A 14,819-nucleotide genomic window follows, 5' to 3' on the forward strand; every position below is an offset into this window, starting at 1 on the left:
GTTAGAGGTTTCAGGTGGCATTCTAACTGACAAGGTAAATATTTTCAGGATGACAAATTGATTGGTTACTGTGGTGTACAAACCATAACCAAAAATCACAGTTTTACCTATGCTTAACTGACATGTTCTGTACTCTGCCTAAAAGGTAATGATATGATCTTAGAGAAGTCACTCTGATGCCCAGTTGCTTTATATATAAAATATTCAGTTGTGTTTCATAGTATCTTTAGAATCTTCCCAGTCCTAAAAAACTGATTCAATGTCTGAGGCTACTAGACATAACTAGAAACAGCAGGCGGCCCAAATTTTATGTTCTACATCAGGTGGCCCAAACTTCCTTTGCCCCTGTTGTCATCTGCAAAATGTGAATCATAGTATTATATGCCATCCCATATTTCAAGATTATAGGGAACAACTGATGTAAAAAATGAAAGAAATGATAAAAAGATGGTTTTCTACTATAAACATGATGTCTGAGTATAGGACATCATTATCATCTGTGATCTTCAGGTCAGAATTTTCTCCCTCAAGTATACCTATCAGTGTAGAAAATTACATGTTTGTAAAATAAAATTCCCCTCAATACAGGAGCCATCTTTTGTTAATATTAATTAATATTTACAGTACAATATCTACATAGAGCTTGGCATATGATATATGTCTTTGTTAACTTCTTTATTTACCTAATAAAGTATCATTTTCTTTTTAGCTCTCCAAATCTTTTCTTGCTATTTTCCATTATATCCCAGGGAGGCATAACAAATTACTGAAAAATATTGCTTAAATAAAAAACTTATGTTATGGAGAAAAGAAGGGAACATCAAACATTCCTGGACATTAACAATCCTTGGGGCTTTATTGATTGTTTCCTGATCAAAATGGAGCAGGTAAGACGTTAACAAGAACTCAGTTGATTGCTTGTACACTTTGTGGCTCATTGACTATTTCTGTATTTACCTGAGATATTTCAATGGTCAGGCAAGAAATTCTGAGAAGCATTTTAAAGACCTTAGTGCATAAGTCTACACTAAGTATTATGGAAGCTATAAAATTGTTAAATTAGAAAAATTGTTAAATAAGTGGAATACGTTAATCCTGTTCTTTAGGTACTAATAATCTACCTGAGGAGAGATGGAATGACACCTCAGGTGAAATGGAAACAATTACAAACAAGTTAAAAAATGCATAATAGAATGCTGCAATGTAAGGATGGACATGGCCATTACACACAATGTGTAGGAGAATGGGAAAGAATGGCTTAACCTAGCTAGGCTTCCTTCATGTCTGGTGTCTTGAAATGAACCTTAGCATATTTGCAGTGATGGACAGGGGAGGGAATTTCAGATGGGTGAATGAGGTATGTAGACGTGCATGGGTTGTTGTGGAAAAGACTAAGTGGATAAAAGATAGAAACTCTGCTGGGAAGAAATGGCATATTTGAAAGAGGCTTTGTTCATCCCTCTTGTGACCAAATCAAAGTGGCGACAGAAACATGAAGAAAACAGCAAGGAATGTCACCTGAAATCTATAAGAATAGAAACTCTACAGCTAGGGAGAGAAATAATCAACATGCAAAGGTAGAAGTTAGGAAGGGGCAACGTCACAAGGCTGCCGGATCCTGAGCGACTGAGCAGGACAGAAGCTATAGCAGCATCAACTGGCAGCTGCAGATAGGAAAGAACGAACCACTGATATAGGGGATGGGGAAGCCAAGGACACTCAATCAGAACAGCAAGAATAAAAGAAGAGAAGGCTATAATAATTTAAGGAGCCTATGGGACACAATTAAATGTAAAAATATTTGTGTCATAGTGTTACTTGAAGGTAAACAAGAAGTTGAAGAGCTATTTGAAAAAATAATGATGGAATTCTTCCCTTACTTGGTGAAGGAAAAAACATACAATCCCAGGAAGCTCAGAGAGTCCCAAAAAAGATGAACCCAAAGAGGGCTACAACAAAGCACATCAGAATTAAAATGCCAAAGGTTAAATAACAAGAGAGAATCTTAAAAGTAGCAAGAGAAAAGCAGTTAGTTACCTACAGGGGAACATCCCTAAGATTGGCAGCTGATTTCTCAAAAGAAACAACACAGGACAGAAGGGCTTGGCACAAAAGTTCAATGCGATGAAAACCCAGGATCTGCAACTAAGCATACTTTATCCAGCAAAGCTATCATTTACAGTTGATGGACAGATAAAGAGCTTCTCAGACAAAAATAAGCTAAAGGAATTTATTATCACCAAACCAATATTACAAGAAATGTAGGAGGGACAACTTTAAGAAGAAAAAACATGTATCAAAAACAGGAATAAAGAGTGGTAATTACTACATTCCTATCAACAAGTACCTCAAAAGGAAAAGATTTAAGTGCTACAACCAAAAGATAGAGTGGCCAAATGGATTAGAAAATAAGACCCCGACATATGTTGCCTACAAGAGACTCACTTCAGATTGAAAGACATGCTCAGACTAAAAGGAAGAGGATGGAAAAAGATATTGCCTTGATGGATCTAGAAGACATTGCACTGAATGAAATGGGTCAGATAGAGAAAGACAAATAATGTATGATTTTACGTACCTGCGGAATCTAAAGAACAAAATAGACAACGATAGCAACAAAAGTAGAGATAAACTCATAGATACAGAGAATATTTTGAGGGCTCCTAGGTGGAAGGGGGTTTGGGGGGGATGGCAAAAAAAATAGGCAAAGGGATTAAGAGGTACAAATGGATAGTTGCAGAATAGACATGGAGATGTAGAGTGTAGCATGAGGAAGATGGATGATAATGTTGTAATAAATATGTAAGGAGGAAGAAGAGTCCTAGATTTAGTGGGATGATCACTTTTTGAGTCATGTGGATCTCTGATCACTATGCTGTAAAACTGAAAGTGGTATGTTATTGTATGCCAATTGTAACTGAAAAAAAATCATAGAATTGTACAATGTAAATACGAGCAACAAATTATCTATCATATTTCAATAAAGCCAGAGGGGGAAAAAAGAGAAACCTTAATTGAGTGTAAAATAAAATGAATCGGCATAGGGATGGAGTTGGAGGTTGGTGTCTGTAAGCATGAGTCCTGCATCATATGTTGAAAAGACTATTTTTTCCCATGTGAATTACCTTGATTCTCTTGTCAAAAATCACTTAACTTCAAATGTGAGGATGTACTTCTTTGATTGCAGTTCTATGCCAGTAACATATATGTTGGTCATTATGCCAGCAGCACATCATCTGGCTGGCTGTCTTAATTACCAGCATTTTCATAAGTTTTGAAGTAAAGTGGTGTGAGTCCTCCAACACTGTTTTGATTTTCAAAATTGTTTTGGCTATTTTAGGAGCCTTGACTTTCCATATGAATTCAAGGATAAACTGGTCAATTTTTGCAAAGAAGTCAGTGAGAATTGCATTGAATTTGTGGATCAATTCATGGAGTAATGCCAATTTAAAAATTGAGATGAAATTAAAATAGCATACAATTAACCACTTTAAAGTATACAATTTAGTGGTATTTAGTGCATTCCCACTATTGTCCAACCACTAGTTCTCTCTAATCTCAAAACTTTTCTATTACTCCACTGACACATACCATATCCATTAAATGATCACTCCTCATTCCTCCCACCCCATCATGTGGTAACCTATAAAAAGCTCTATGTCTCTATAAATTTGCCTGTTATGGATTTATCATATAAATTACCCATAGCATTATGAATTTCTTTTTCTGGCTTCTTTCACATAGTATGATGCTTTGGAGGCTCATCTAGGTTGTACTATATATCAACATTTTGTTATTATTTATGGCTGAATAATATTCCATTTTATGTACTTAACATAATTCGATTATCCATCATCCATTGGTGGACATTTGTGTTGTGCCTACCTTTGACACTTATAAATAATGCTGCTATAAACATTGTGTACAAGTTTCTTCATGGACATGTTTTCATTTTTGTTGGGTCCATTTCTAGGAGTGGACTTGATGGGACATATGGTAATTTTATGTCTAACATTTGAGTAACAGCCAAACTTTTCCAGAGTGACTTCAACATTTACTTTCTCACTAGGAATGTACAAAGGTTCCCATTTTCCCACACAGTTGAAAAATAACTGACAATAAAAATTGTATATGTTTAAAGTGTACAGCATGTCATTTTTATACATGTATACTGGAGGCGATGCTCAGCAGTGGGGCAAGGCTGCTGACTTCCTTCCCTGCCAATGCAGGCCACAGAGTATGTTCTTTTGGAGGATTCCGAGTAGTCTCAGATGACCAGAACTTTGAACTTCTTTCCCTGCCTGAGTGGGCCATGTGCTGTGATCAGCAGCTGCCTGGTGTGTAGTCCATCCTTATCCACAGAGAATATGTTCCAAGGCCCTCAGTGGGTGTCTGAAACCACAGATAGTACTGAACCCTATATATACCATGTTTTTCCTGTACCTTCAAACTGATAAATTCTAATTTATAAATTAGTCACATTAAGAGATTAAGAACAATAATTAATAGTAAAATAGGACAATTATAACATCTTTTTCATGATATGGCCCAAAGTTACCTATTCCCACTAATTAAGATTGTATTTGTCTGCAAATAAAAGAAAACCTATTAACAATGGCTTTAACAAATAGTGGGTTTATTTACCTCACATAAAAGGAGACTTGTGATGTGTCAGTTTAGGGTACAGAGGCCCTAAAGTGTCAGAGAGTGAAATACTTTCCATTTTCCATCATGCAGACTTAGTATATGGGCCTCACACTTCATGATTAAATCCTCTTGACCCAAGATGGTGTCTACTCTACCACCTCCTTCACATCTTTCTTTTAAGTAAGAAGGAAGGAAGACAGAAAGTGACTTCAACAGCTTCTGCTTATATCTCACTGGCAAAAACTGTGCTGCATGGCTACTTAATGCAAAAGAGGCTGATGAATGGAACTTCAAGCAAATGAGGGATAAGGCAGTAGGAAATGATGCTTGAGTCAACTAACTTATAGTCTCTTACCATTGAACATAGTAGTTTTCTCTAAAAGTGTACCTTACAGGTTGTGTGTTGGCTTAACTTTATAATAGTGAGTTATTTTGGATTAACTGTAATTCTGGCAAATTAATTTGTCAAATAATTTCATCAAATTATTCCTAGAAAAAGGACAATCCACATTTGGACTTTACTTTCGAAAACTTGACAACCACTGTATTTGATATCCTTGGAGCTGAGACAGAAACCACAAGCTCCACCCTGAGACATGCTGTCCTCCTGCTGCTGAAGCACCCAGAGGTCACAGGTATGCCCAACATGGCGGGCGGGCTGAATTTCAGAAAAGATGCTGGGGAGACATTGCTACTACATTCTATCTTATTTCTCTTAGAGAAGCTTCATTATTGAAATTTCTGTTAGACCTGCTTAATTTTCCAAATTTAAAGAAGGGTTAATAATGAGACATCTTTATGTAATACAGGCTGATACCTGAGAGGAGTGAAGAGACTGTGGGAAGTAGCAAAAGTAAATCAGTGTCTCTATTTAGTGGGAGGATATCTGTGCCAGGCACAGGTGGCATGTACTGACCTGGGACTGGATATTGCTTTTATTACAAAATGCGACTCACTTTGAACAGTAGTTATATTCTTCCAGAGATCTCTCCTCATTCTGAAAGTGCAGTGTTCTAATGGAAACTCTGCTTATTGAAACATGAATGGAAACCCTAGATTTAGTGAGGCTGCCTGAGATAATTTCCAAGTCTAAGAAATGTTATGAAAATTAGATTCACATTGAATGTGTTAGTATTCAGGCTTAAGGTATTGCCTAAAGGAATTTTGTTATTTCAGGGATCTGTTTCCAGAAAGGTGGTGTTTGTCACGATAAAATTTTTTGAGAAGGGTGTCAATAATTTTATCTTTTTTGAATGAAAAAGACATGGTTCTGTCCAAGAAAAACCAAAAATGAAACATAATCATCGTTGTCTTACCAAGGAGCATTGTTCATGTAGTCAGAATGATGTTAACATGAATATTCTAAGAGCCAGAAGTTGTGATCCAACTATATTGGGGAAAATGGATTTAAGGAAATTGTCTGGGTATATTTTGTGTGAGGTGGAGATGGAGAAGTAAATTCTCACCTACCATACCAGTAAATCAGATATTGTCTAAGAATAGGTAAGTAAGAAATGAAAGAGTCATTATTTAGAAAGAGAACAAATTGTCAAAGAATCTTCTAGGATGTTCAAAGTAGTAACATTAGAAAATTGGAAGATAAAGAGAGTTGCAAATTGCATACACACATAGTACACAAAGTACACAATACACATATATTATAATTTAATTTTTCAACAAACATATTATATTGATATAAAATTAACATTTAACTCTTTCGTGAAGGCCTGTAATTTCTTGACAATGATGTTCTGTTTATTTTTTGAAACATTCCATCAGTTCTCTTTGTATTATCATGTATGCTGATATTCAGGTGCGTGTTGATGTATCTTAAGCATAACTTGTAGGAGAGTTATATGTACCTATTAAGGCAATTATTTCCCTGTGTCTAGGTGTATTTCTGGGCATATAACTGATGTTTATAATGATGTTGGGATATGTTCATAGTGCTTCATGCATCCCTGAATTGGTATGTAATGTGATGTGTGTTTTTCCATATTTCTGTCACTGTTACTTGTGCCTTCTCAGCTAAAGTTCAGGAAGAGATTGACCGCATGATTGGCAGACACCGGAGCCCCTGCATACAGGACAGGAGCCACATGCCCCTACACGGATGCTGTGGTTCACGAGATCCAGTGATACATGGACCTCGCACCCATCAACCTGTCTCACGCGGTGACCTGTGATGTGAACTCCAGAAACTACCTCATCCCCAGGGGAACATTTGCTTCTCTATACCTCAGTGGTCTGGAAGTTCCTATTTTCACGGTATGGGTCCAGTCTTTTATGAAGAAAAGATGAGACAAGTACAAAAATCGTATGTGTGGCAGCTTGGTGGACTGTGTTGGCTTCAATTTAGACTATAAGGATTTATAATCTTTCCATTAAAGAATATGGTATAGGCTACCAGTTCGGGGTCTTTTCTTTAATTTTCTCAATAACGTTCTTTCCCTAGTGCTTTGGCTTGTGAATTTTTCGTTCATTTGTTCTCTAGGTACTTATTATTTTTGTCGTGAATTTTTAAAATCTTTCTTTGCATGTTTTTACTCTGGTACGTGCAAATATAATCAATTTTATCATTTTATGACTCATATATAGTACCATGGTAAATTTAAAGTCATGCTAGTAATTTGTCTTTTTGTTATTCTTCAGTTACTACATACAGAATGCTGCTACCTGAGTCAATATCCCTGTTTCATCTTTCTTTCATGTTTGATTTGCAGGAGAGTGGAGGTTTAACATCTCACATAGAATGATGTTTTCTGTACATTTGGTAAACTTTATTGGATTATAAAACTTTTTAGATGCTCTTTATCTTTTTCAAGAATGGGTTCATCCCTCTCCTATGAGGCAGTCAGAATGATGCAACATCTTCTTTTGATTAGAATTTGGACATAGACACAGACTAAAATTAATTTAGGTATCAGCTTCTCTCTGAAGTTCACCGTGCTCTGTGGGAAAAAAGAAAAACCTTCTGCTCCCTTAGCTCTGCTGGCAGCTGGAGGGTGCTAGGCCCCTGTGTAGTAGTGCATAGAATTCTAGCTTTTTTCCTCCTTTCTCTGTATATTGGGCTCAGAGATTACACTGTGTCCCTATGTGAATATGGACAGTTAGCATTTTCTTTCTCTTGTTTAAAAAAAAGAAAAAAAATGAGGTTATAGAAGGTCAGCAAAGGGTGAGTTTGAGATGTTTGGGTGGGTTAAGTGGACATTGTGACAACATGGCTTCTCCTTCGGCATGTTTAATTGTGATGTTTAATGGATATCCTTGCAGTTTAAGATGACACTTTTAAAATAAAATTCTCTCCTAATGATGTCCAAGATGAGAGAATCAGCAGAACCTGTAAGATCTTATTCGGAATTTATATTCTCTATCGTAGTTTTGTTTCTGTTTATTTTTAAATTTTCTTTTTGTTTCACTGGAAAAGAAAGATGCTCAGTTTTAAATGTTAAAAGTGTACAAGTTGCTTTGTTATAATAAAACTAAATGGAGCAAATTTCCAATGCTTTTTAAGACATAATTTCTGTATATATTTCCATTTTTTCCATTTGGTATACTATAAGCTACCATATTTCACTCAAAGACACAACATATAACTATCTCATTTTTAAAAATAACATGACAAAGTTTGTAGTTTTTTGGTGAAAGAAAGTAATGAGATTAGTAAGGCTCCGAGTGCTGATGCCAGTCTTTGGAGAAGACTGAATTGATGACTTTAATAAGAGGTAACAGGGACTGCCTCGATGATCACAAATTGGGTACAGGGACTAGGACTTCAAGTCCACTGTATTTTCAACATAGACTGCAATGAAGAGAAAACTTTTCTATTTGAATATTGTGGTCTCAGAGTAATTATTAAAACTCATTTCTCCTGTTTCTAAGTAAATGGGAAATAACTGACGGGGAAATGGAATGGAATTGCCCCTTTATCCACTACATCGGATGTGGGAATGACCATTTCTTTCTGCATGGGACACCCCAGTGTAGAAATATGCCATAGTGGGTGGCGGATTCTACCTTCTTTCCAATGAAATAAGTGATTTCTCCTACCGAAGGCTGGAGCCCACTGAGCTAGGTGGATATCATGTCCTAAGACAAGAGTTGGTCAACTTTCCTTCAAAATGTGAATGTGTAAGTATTTATATTTTGTGGGCCTTGCAATGTCTGATGCGGTATCCAAAACTGCTATCATAGCATGGAAGTAGTCATAGAGCACATGTAAACAAATGAAAATGGCTATATCTCAATTGTTTTGAAACTGAAATTTAGACTTCATATAATCTTTGTGTGTCACACAATTTTATTCTTCCTTGATTTTTTCAGTTTGAGATGCTTAGATCATGAGCTGTACAAAAACAGGTGGTAAGCTGGATTTACACATAGATGGTATTGGTCAGTGTCCAAAACTGTCTAACAGAATACTTTGCAATGATGTGAGATTAATCAGTGCTTTTTTGGGGGACGGGGGTTCCTGTCTAAATAATATTTGCCAGAACAAGGTCTCAAAGAATACTCTCTTCTATTTTTAAACTTTACAGTTTTAGCACTTGAATTTAGATCGTGGATCCATTCAGGTAAACTTTTACATATGGTGTAGAGTAATGGTCATGCTTTATTTCTTTATGAATAGCCAATAATTCAAACAACAACTGGTGAAATATATATGTCTCAGTTCTTTTCTTGTATCTTAAAAATTATATCATGGCTGAGTAATATTCCATTGTATATATGAACCATAATTTCTTTATCCAATAGTCTGTTGATGGGCATTTAGGTTGCTTCCATATCTTGGTTACCGTAAATTGTGCTGCCATGAATATTGGGGTGCATAGATCTTTACGAATTATTGTTTTGGTTTTCTTTGGGTAAATATCCATAAGTGCAATTGCTGAGTCAAAAGGTATATCCATTTTTAATTTTTTGAGAAACTTCCATACTGTTTTCCATAGTGGCTGTACCAATTTGCAATCCCACCAACAATGTATGAGGGTTCCCTTTTCTCCACATCCTCGTCAACACTTGCTGTTTTTTGATTTATTGATGATAGCCATTCTGACAGGTGTGAGGTGATATCTCATTGTGGTTTTAATTTGCATTTCTCTGATAATTAGCTACCTTGAGCATCTTTTCATATGTTTGTTAGCCATCTGTATTTCCTCTTTGGAGAAGTATCTGTTCAGGTCTTCTGCCCATTTTTTTTTTTAATGGAATTGTTTGTTCTTTTTGTTATTGAGTTGTATAAGTTCTTTATAAATTTTGGATATTAACCCCTTATCAGATGTATCATTAGCGAATATCTTCTCCCAAAGAGTTGGTCGTCTTTTTGTTTTGTTGATAGTTTCCTTTGCTGTACAAAAACTTTTTAGTTCAGTGTAGTTCGATTTGTTTATTTTTTCTTTTGTTTCCCTTGCCTGAAGAAATATATCTGAAAAGAAATTCTTGTTAGTAATATCAGAGAGTTTACTGCCTATATTTTACATTTAATTCTTTAATCTATTTTGAGTCTATTCTTGTATACAGTGTAAGAAAATAGTCCAGCTTCTTTTTATGCATGTATCTGTACAATTTTCCCAACCCATTTATTGAACAGACTGTCTTTACCCCATTGTATAGTCTTATCTCCTTTGTCATATGTTAAGTGAGCATATAGGCATAGAATTATTTTTGGGCTCTCTATTCTGTTCCATTGATCAATGGAATATTATTCAGCCATTAAAAAAATGAAATCCTACCTTTTGCAATGACATATATGGAGCTAGAAGTTATTATGCTGAGTGAAATAAGTCAGACAGAGAAAGAGAAATACCACACGATTTTACTTATATGTGGAATCTAAGGAACAAATAGGACAAATTAATCAAAAATGGACTCACAAATATAGTGGACAATTTGATGACAGACAGAGGGGGAGGGGGATTGGGGAGCTGGGAGAATGGGGTGAAGGATTAAAGAAGTTCAAATTAGTAGTTGATAGTTGGGCATGAGGATGAGGAGCATGGCACAGGGAATGAAGTTAGCATTAATATGATGGCTAAGTGGAGGGCCAGGGGAGGGCCAGTTCTTTCTAGCTCAAAGTGCCAGTGCCCTTCTTTAGAGGGAGCAATTGGGGTAATCATTTTATGAACAAGGTAGATGTCTAACCAATGTACTGTATACTTGAAACTAATTTAAATAAATGAATTTATTTTAAAAAATTATAAATCATAAAACTCAGAGAAATTTTCATATATTGCTTGTTTAAAAATATACAAGAGATTATTTTTTATAAAAAGAGTTATACATCTTTTATATGATAAACTTAGGGGATGGTATTTCCCCCCAATGTTGTATGAAACTTTTTTTAAAATCTGAAAACATTAAAAACATATACATATATATATAACATATAAATTTGTGAATATATTTACTTTTCTACTTATCTATTTATTCACGTATCTGTCTATCAACACCTAAAACTTCAGTATGCATTTCCCAATGACAATGATTTTTGTATACTAGATAATAATAGCATTCACAATCATGAGTTATCATTGATACAATATTATCTTATGTATAGCCTATATCAAAATTTTCCATATTTTCCTACAATATTTTCTATTGAAATGTTTATCGTTTTCTTTTGTTTGCAATTCAGTATTCAGCCAAGGAACATGCAGATAATTTGATTCTCTTTTCCCTTTAGTCTCCTGCGATTGGTTCCCTTTGCTCTGTTTCTTTTCTTTCAATGCCTTTGACTTCATGGAGAAACCAGGCCAGTAATCATGTAAAATATTTCTCAGGTTGCTTTTGTGCAATTTTTTTCTAGATATTAGATTTTAGCTACAATTTTGGCAAGAGAACTATATAGATGCTTTATATGTCCCACTGAAATTCACTGGGGAGGTGGGTCACATAATGCTCTTATTGGTTATGCTATGTTCCTCATCTAATAAAGTGATATCTGCTGTTCTCTTTATGGCAAAGTTTCTTTTTTACATTTGATTAATAAAAATCTGTGGCATGGTACTATAGGACTCTGTGAATATAATGCTTTCCAATTACTTATCCAATAGTTTTAGCATTCATTGGTAAAACTTTCCCGAATTAATAATCCTAAACTGAATTGTTGTAAATTGAAGAATTTCTGATTTTATCATTCCTTCTGCTTTTACAAGCAAGGATTAATTGGCAATGAAATCTACCCTATTTATTTATTTTAATTTTTAATTAAAGTATAGTTAGTACACAGTATTATATTAGTCTCAGGTGTATAACATAGTGATTCAACATTTATATACTTATATGATCACCACACTAAGTCTAGTAACTATCTGTCACCATGAACATATAACACTATTGCTGACTATATTCCCCTTTACTGTTTCATCCATTCCTTTAGCCCTCTTTCCTCTGACAACCATTGATTTGTTCTTTGTTTCTATGGTTTTAAATTGAGACAAACATTCTACATGACAATGATAATGCTAATATTTATTACTATACTTATTGTTATTATCATAGAAAAGATTATATTTAATTTGATCAGACATCTACTTACAAAAGCCCTATGAATACATAAGTCCAGACATTTCAAACTCTAAGAGAAACTTTCATTTTAAACAAAATTCCACATTTGAGATGAATGAAAAGTGAAGAGATAAAATAAAGCAACTGGTGGGGACATAGCCTACTGTCCAAACATGGTGATCAACAGGATGGATTGAGAAGGTTGGGCACCCTGAGACCTGTGGATTCAGAATTTCAAACCCTATTGGCATCCACTTTAACAACCTCTTTGCCACTAGTCTTAAACCTGTCCTTGTTTATTGTTACCTCTTGCTCAAAATGCCAGTTCCCTTCTTTGGACCTGGGTCTCACATGTACAGATCATAAGATCGGACTAAGTGACTTCCAACATTGCTTCCAGCCCCATGACTTTTTCATCGCTCACTTTATCTTCATCTGTTCTGTCCAGGGCACAACTATATTAACATCTCTGACATCTGTGCTGCATGATGACAAAGAATTTCCCAACCCGGAGGTGTTTGACCCCGGGCACTTTCTGGACGAGTGTGGCAATTTTAAGAAGAGTGACTACTTCATGGCTTTCTCAGCAGGTAATAGAATTTTATTCCCTTCAGCACTTCAGAAGACAGAATACCTTTTGGGGATCAGCTGGATCTTTCGTAATCCTCACTCGGGGACTAGTAGAATCACTCGTCCATGATCGGGCCACGATACCCGATACCAATGCCCGTGCACATTCCCGCCTCGTGATACATCCTCATCATGAGGCCAGATCATTGGAGCTTTGGAGAGTTAACTCGGGTCTTCCAAACTAAGAACTAAAATTTGCGCTGGGTCCTCAACAAATAAGAGAAGGGCATCCTAGCCAAAAAGGAACAGTGTTATAGAAAAGTTGAAAGTTTGCGGTGCGTTGGAAATTGATAAAGAGTAGGTATACTGAGAGCGAGAACAAAGGCAATGAAGAATGTGAAGAAATTCATGAAACATCAGACCAGGGACAGAACGTACAACTAATGTCTGTACGATTCTACAAAAAGCTTGCTGGAAACTTGAAAGAGCAGTTATAATGTGACAATACTTAATAGAGTGCTTGGCATAGTACTGATACTCAATAGTAGTTGTTAAAGGAGAATACTCATTAGGATAAGATGTTAGGTGGCTAGCATGTGCATCCAACCTTTGTCCATCTGTGTATGAGCCGTTCTACCTTCTGTCCATTATTCAACCATTAATCAAATATTTACTGCATATTCTCTTTCCAGCATCCAAAAACTTAGTGTCTCCGTGTTTGCTATTTTCAGGGAAACGCATGTGTGTAGGAGAGGCCCTGGCCCGCATGGAGCTCTTTTTATTCCTGACCATCATTTTGGAGAAATTCACCCTGAAATCTGGGTTGATCCAAAAGACATTGACACCATGGCAATTGCCAAAGAATTGGTTTCTGTGCCACCTCCTTACTAGCTGTTTCATTTCTGTGTGAGAAAGGAGAAACCATAGGTCTTCTCTTGAGATGTTGTCTGCTACTCCCTATCATCCGGGACGTCATTCACCTGCTTCCCTTTTCATCCCTACCCACGGAGTTTCTTCTCTGACCTTTCCTCTCTCATCACCCATTTATTCTCTCAAGATCCAGAAACATTCAACCTCAATTAAAGGAGAATTTCCTGAGTTTCATTGCAGAAATGTGTCTGTTATTCTTCATACTCTGAAACATTTGTATGGGCCATCACCTATACAAAACTTATCTGATATTGAATGGTACTACGTAGCCAACATGAAATAGAGCAAGATGATTTGTGTATGCCAATGCAGAGCCATTTCTCTCCTGCATGTGCTAAAAAGCATGATTTGCTGGATAAGATCTCAGACTTTCCTTCCTTTGTGCATAGTGCAGGTAAGAAATTAAAGAAAATAATCCAAAGGGGCCGTGCTCATCCTCATAAGGATACTCACAGAGAAAGACAAAGGGAATGAGGCAGGAAAGCTCTCTTGGCTCTGTGTCACTTAGAGGTACTTGAGATATGCATGTAAAGGGAGAAAAACTGTGTTCAGGAGCAGCTTCATCACATAGAGAAACATTAAGAACAGTGATAGTGAGGAATTAGATGCAAAATAAGCCACAGAAAATAAAAATGAAAATCAGAACTGAAATTTAAAAATGTTAAACAGGAGATCAATAGAGAAAATCAATGGGAAAAGAAGCTGGTTTTCTTGAAAAGTTCAATAGAATTAATAAATTCAGAGCCAGTCTGCCCCTAAGAAAGAGAGATCACAAAAGACTAAAAATCAGGGTAAATGAGGGCCTATTGCTTTGATGCTATAGACATTAAAAGGATAATAAAGGAATATTATGAACACCTCTATGCCTACAACTTTGATAACTTAGATGAAATGGGTCATTTCCTTAGGTACACAATCCATTAAAATGACGCAAGAGGGAGTAACATTGGCAACATGTCATAATAGGAAGCCCTGAACTCTTGTTCCCCCAGTGGACACACTGACTGATGACAAGACGTGAATCAACTCCCTTTGTAAAAATCCAGAAAGTAGTTGGAAGACTCCTGTACCCTGAGCCAATGTAAATCTAGCCACCTGAAAGCTAGAAAGAAAAGAGGAGATACATTCTGGCCATACTACCAACACTAGCAAAGTGCCATAGAGTT

The 14,819-nt window shown here is 36.0% G+C and overlaps 1 protein-coding gene across 1 annotated transcript in view; it reads left to right on the forward strand.

The window, feature by feature from the left end:
• Positions 1-13,614, forward strand: part of LOC120608941 (cytochrome P450 2C42-like) — a 38,706-nt gene extending 25,092 nt beyond the window's left edge. The window contains 6 exon segments of the mRNA XM_039870906.1: positions 5,141-5,282; positions 6,676-6,749; positions 6,751-6,869; positions 12,607-12,743; positions 13,455-13,541; positions 13,544-13,614. Of these exon segments, the coding sequence (XP_039726840.1) occupies positions 5,141-5,282; positions 6,676-6,749; positions 6,751-6,869; positions 12,607-12,743; positions 13,455-13,541; positions 13,544-13,614 (630 nt within the window).
• Positions 13,615-14,819: the final 1,205 nt, after the last annotated feature.

The sequence above is a fragment of the Pteropus medius genome, unplaced genomic scaffold (genome assembly GCF_902729225.1).
Source record: "Pteropus medius unplaced genomic scaffold, Ma_sr-lr_union100, whole genome shotgun sequence".
Classification (NCBI taxonomy): Eukaryota; Metazoa; Chordata; class Mammalia; order Chiroptera; family Pteropodidae; genus Pteropus; species Pteropus medius.